Here is a 6,075-nt window from a genome sequence, read left to right on the forward strand (position 1 = left end):
GAATAGATTGAAACAACATGAATGCAAGGCGAATGGAAGAATTAATTTAATTTTCACTTAGTAAAAATGTGATAAACGAAGTGTGGATTAAGGAAAAACTATTTTAAAAATATTTTTGTGCAATTCAACGATTTTTTTTTTTACACAAATGATGTTTTCATGTTTTCGAAAACAGGTCGAAGCAGTGCGTTCTACTTTGACATAAGCCCATTTAATTTTAAGAGCTAGGAAGTGATTTTTATTGACTTGTTTAATGCAGATGTTTTGACACACGGCTAGTATAGATAATATACTACGCTAAAAAACCTACTACTATCAATACTATGGTTCTCGCCTGATACTAGCATGTTATTTTCCCAGGTATAAGTCCTTGTGTTCCATTCTTTGCATTTAGTAACTACTTATCGATAGTAAAATACGTATCTTAGCATTATTGAACGCATTTTGTCTATAAATTTGATGAAAAGAATTTAATAAATACTTAAACAAGTATATGATTATATTTTAAAATGTCTCTTTAATAAACAGCAAACATGACTCTACCTACTCGTCCAAATGTGACCCGTTTATCAGATGATTCTGTGATGCTACGTTGGAGTGTGGAGAATTATGGTCTTCCAATACAATTCTTTAAGGTACAGTATCGTATGTTGGGTGATCTCGCAAAGATCATACCCCGAGAAAATTGGCAAACAACCGACGACATGATTCCTTATGGAAAGAGAGATCGAACTCATAGTGGTCACAAAAACTTTACTTCATCTGTGTCCAATCTCAAAGCGGATCGCTTATACAAATTTCGAATCATAGCAGTCTATTCAAATAACGACAACAAAGAAGGAGACAGCTCCACTAAGTTCTTGCTGCAAAGAGGGTCAGCCCTAGGACCATCTATGGGTCACTTACCTCCACCATTGTTAACCGAAGTCGAAGCCGTTTCGGAAACTGCAATAATGCTGCATTGGACACTGGCATTCAATAGATCTAATAAAGTGGATGGCTTCTACGCGTATTATAGGCCTGCATCGACAGCTGGGGAGTATCTCAAAGCAACTATTGATGGATGCAACACGCGAAAGTATCAAATTGACATGCTTGAACCCGGAACTGCCTACGAATTCAAACTGCAGTCATTCACAGCATCTGCAGCTTCAGATTTTAGTTCGATTCTACAAGGGAGAACACAAAGTAAGTAAAGATACAAAAACATACTTATTAAAAATCTGAACGACAACTTAAATTTTTATACTTACAGAACCTCCAACTACTGTATCGCCAATAACACCATCTGTTATACCAGCCACTAAGGCCAACGAAGAAGACAACTCCATATATCCTGTTGTAGCTGGAGTTGGAGGCGGTGGAATTCTTCTCCTTTTGGCAATAATAGCAGCATGCCTGTGTATGCGAAGACGGAAGAATTCCCAATCTGGAGGTAATTTCTCTAATGAATCAGTGTAAAATTTTAAACATATTGATCATTATCATTACAGACGAAGACAAACCACAATTGGATACCATCCAAGCTGAATTTGTTACATCATCAGTGATTGGATCACAAAGTCATAAACCGAATCATCGCATGAACGGTGTTTTGCCAAGAATGAACATCACACCGAACCCTCTGGCATTAGATGGTGACAAGGTATATCTCGTGTACCCAATTATTTTTTAAACCTAAAGTAAATCATTTTTGTATTTTACGAATTTTCTTAAAAGCCTGCGACAACAACGATGTCAACCCTCCCATACCACCATCGAACATCTCCACCAACGCAATCGCCTATAATGTTACAAAAACAAATTCACCCTCACCATAACCATAACCATAACCAACTACAACAGCACCAACATCCTCCCCCAGTGCCACCACATCAAAACAACAACCATCATCCGCCAACAATGCATTATCAACCGCCCCCATCACCGCTTACTCCATCAATGGAAGTCCACCGGCGCACTTTGGAGCGCAGTGCACGAAACCTACACTATACTCAGCCAGGGGGAGGTGGGGTGTCCCCACACGACTCTGCCATGAACATAGATGGCCTACCAACACGTATTCCCTCTCTGAGACGAACAAGAAGAACGTCCGGCAGTACGAACAACAACAACGGTGGTGTCGGTATCCCAATAGTGCCAGGAAGTCCTCGTGTCCAGCGTTCGCCAATGCCAAACAGAGGTGGCCAGGGCACTGGTGGAGGAATGAAGAAGAGGAATAGATTGGGAAGTCATACAGAAAATATGTCATCTGGAAGTTTGAATAGTATTGAGGTTTGAGATATGGTAGGTTACAAAATGTGGATATGTCATGATGGTGAATTTTAAAACTTGTTCCTTTGTTTGACATTTTATGTGTGCAATTTTACTGCCGTAATGCCCCATAATTTGTCTTTAACCATCAATAGGTATTCACATAATAAGTATGTATGTATGTATAATCGAAGCCACTTAATTCAAGTCCTGCATTCAATTGACTAAATTAACAATTTGAATATATTTTAAAATTTATAATAACATTTTAGTTGCGACAATAGGCAGAAAAGTGAAATATTAATGTTTGTATTGGGAAACAGACAAATATTGGTTATTTGAATATGTCAAAGTACATAAAATATTTATGAAGCAATGAAAACATCACCCCGTCCGATATGGACCGCTGAAATTATTTAAGACCATTAGGACTAGGATGTAGTCATCTTTTTGAGGCATGCTGAATTGTTCGGTTTGTTTAAATGAATTGAGTTATTAATTACTTAAAATTTTTGTTAAATCTTAAAAGCAAAGTTTTTTCTATTTAATTGCATATCATGTAATTATAAGATTAAACATTTAAATGAAAGAAAACACCGCTGCGATAGCCATTTCAATCGATCTATGGCGATGATATGCGACATCAACTGATCAATAACTTGTTTGACATATTAATATTTTCTCAATATGCAATATTTTCATTGATCAATGTAAGAATTGAAGAGGAACTAATTTGTTTTATTTATAAATGCAAAACTCGACAAAGTTATTTATGTTAATTATTGGTTGAAATTTTGAAAAGTTACAATTCCTTTTTATCATTTCAATTAGTTACATTTGTATGTAAGCATTTCACTTTTTGTTTTAGCTACATGTATCTTTAGCTTCCTTTTAAAAGTGTATTTACATACATTAAACTAGCTTTTCGATGTCTATATTTTTTATTTGAATTCAAGTACAATTTTAAGTATAAATTTAGAACCAGTGTAAAGCAAAACAGCTTAACAACATAACAATGGTCATCTGCTTGAAGCGGTAGTGGCAAACGAACCACCAAAATCTGTTCTGGCGGAAAATATGGACTCTCCATTACATAATGATGGTTTTCAATGCAGATACGAACTTCATCATCCCAATTGTTAATTTTTTAAAAATGTAAATACTTGTCTTCAAACCAAAATCAAAATGCAGTTGATCAAGTACTTCTGATAAAATTATAACATTTGTTTTCTCGTTTTGTTTTCACAAAACCAGAATCGAGTTGCTGATATCAATAGTTGTATAAGAGTAGAGTGGAAGTTGAGGGAAAACTGCTTTCTTCTGTGTTCTTAAAATACACCTAAATGAACTTGAAAAAAGAGAAATTCTCTTCTGGATTTGAAATCAGAAGCATTCACACAGTGTTACTTTTAAATATCATTTTTTGTTTGCTATACAAAGGCATAAAACTTCAAACTGAAAAGTGCTGTGTTTGGCTGTTTTTTTTGGCGTTTGTGATCGGATTAGTTGACCAGTTTTCTTTTTATTAGTTTTCAATTCTGCATATTTCCCGTATATTATAAAGGTCTTGTAAGTGACCGTTACTAAAGCTTTTGGTCTACTCATGTTCTGATCCCAAGTATATTTGTTTCAAAACGCAACGTCCTTAAAATAAAACCATATTTTAAAATTAAATTCAAATTGTTAATTATTGTTAAGAATGTACGATTTTGATAAAATATTGCCATCTCAATGCACTATGAACGAAGTCATTAAAATCCAATCAATTTATGAAAATAAGAGAAGAATACCATTCTTTTTCTTCACTGCTCACACAAAAGTCACAAATGAATAGAAATAATATTGTTATTATTATTTATATTAAATAGACATTTAGTTTTCCGTCCTTTTTACCAACACTTACATAACAAAATGACTGTAATAATCCGATGAAACTAACAAAAATGTTTTTGATTTTCTTTATTACAAAAAAAAACAAAAAACTCTTCAGTATGAATGTGAATATTTATAATATTAATTTTATTTTAATGTTTTATTTTTATTATTCATAATGTGTCTTATGAGAAAAAAAAAATCAAAACACAAGACATTTTTTAAACATAGGTTATATATAAAGCTGTTTTATTTACATCTAAGTTCTTCCTTTGGCTTGGCTGTAGATTTGTTATAAGATACCTTTTATTTATTTAAAATCAAATTATTAACTATTAACGCTTCCTGAAAGCCATGCTTTTTTATATTTTCTTTTATAAGTTTTGTTTTTTTAATAATAAATTTTAAGACTTTCTTTTGTGATTGGTTTCTTAAAAAATATATTAAGACACTTATAATTTTAGATCTGAAGCCTGAATACGGGATACAAATTTGAATCGTTTAACTTGTTTGAATTTTTTTTAAATTTATTTTGAAAACACATTTGATATACTCGTCGCTATACCAAAAGGACAATCTTTTGCTCCACGTGTATAGCGTTTGTACTAGATATGAATTCTAAATAAATTCTTAAGTTTATCACATCCAACGTCATAAATGAAAAATGATTTCCTTTAAATATATCGATTGTTACAAATCTGGTTAAAATAGACAAAAATAATAATGCCATTAAAAAACTTTGAGTCTTTTGATTTAAATTGCCGATGATTAATCTTTTACATAGTGGCATGGAAATGAAAAACAATTTGGGAAGAATCTATACATTAAATAAAATAAAAATCAATTTTGATTTATTATCTCAGTATGTAAAATTAAGATAAATTAATATTTTATTAACAGAGTACAAAAGGTACCCATGTCCTTCCAGAAGATAGTATATTATTTACTATTTTTTGCGGAATTCATTTCGATTACAAAAAATTATGTGATATCGGAGAGTGTTTTATTCAAAATTATGTAACTTCAGAATTAAAAAAAAAAAAAAAATAAAAAAAGCTGCCAAGAAATTTGCCCTAATGTTGTAAACATAAGACCAAAAGGGCTCTAGACTACAATAATATAAACTTTCTGATTAAACCCGACTGTATATAATCTACATTGTTGTGTAGAATTTTTTTCCTATTTTTACTAACAATCTCGAATGTATACTTAAAAAAATAAAATCACTGATAGGTTATAAGCGAATATATTAAATAAGTAGTAAATAGAACAAATTTAAATTGTCAAATAATACATAATATAATAAAAAATATAGTAAACATAAATTTAAAAAAAAAACAAAAAGAAGAAAAATTATTTTAAACAATAAAAATAATTTGTTGGTTGTAACGATTAATATTGTTAAATAATGCAAAGAAACAATACGTATTAAAGAAGAACTTTTTTATGTTATCAAGACAGTATTAAACTGAAAAAAATTGTTTTATTTATGAGTTGATTCTCAGCATAAATCATAGTCTGCGTCTTTTTTTTAAATGTGTTGCTCCAGCCATTTTTAAAGTCAAAGGTTAAAAAAAGTATATTTCGAATCAAAGAATTTAATTTTCCGAGCTTTTGCGTAGAAATCTAGATATTTGATCGGATGTGGTAGTTTTTTATGTAAACTGCCAACATTTTTATTTCAATTTTAATTTTTATTGGAAACATGAATGCGAAAGTGGAAAGCTATTGATTATTCAAATTTTTGATTTTGAGTTTTGAAACAAACCGTCTAAGCTTAAAGAAAGACCTTGCACCTTTATAATAACATTATGTTACACTAAAAAATAAATCAATATGATTGAGGAGTTACTTTTCAAAAGGCGATAAAATAATTTTTCACTTTTTTCAATTCACATTCCCAAGCTTGATTTCACCAGTTAAATGAAAAAATCAAATTGATCCCACAAA

The 6,075-nt window shown here is 31.2% G+C and overlaps 1 protein-coding gene across 1 annotated transcript in view; it reads left to right on the forward strand.

Moving 5' to 3' along the window:
* The window catches only part of LOC129908187 (interference hedgehog), a 52,123-nt gene extending 48,444 nt beyond the window's left edge, over positions 1-3,679 (forward strand). Inside the window, exons 4-7 of the mRNA XM_055984536.1 lie at positions 529-1,188; positions 1,256-1,435; positions 1,494-1,645; positions 1,720-3,679. Of these exons, the coding sequence (XP_055840511.1) occupies positions 529-1,188; positions 1,256-1,435; positions 1,494-1,645; positions 1,720-2,280 (1,553 nt within the window). The 3' untranslated portion in view covers positions 2,281-3,679. The remainder of the gene's footprint in view (positions 1-528; positions 1,189-1,255; positions 1,436-1,493; positions 1,646-1,719) is intronic.
* The last annotated feature ends 2,396 nt before the right edge of the window (positions 3,680-6,075 follow it).

Source organism: Episyrphus balteatus, chromosome 2 (genome assembly GCF_945859705.1).
Source record: "Episyrphus balteatus chromosome 2, idEpiBalt1.1, whole genome shotgun sequence".
In the NCBI taxonomy this organism is placed as follows: domain Eukaryota; kingdom Metazoa; phylum Arthropoda; class Insecta; order Diptera; family Syrphidae; genus Episyrphus; species Episyrphus balteatus.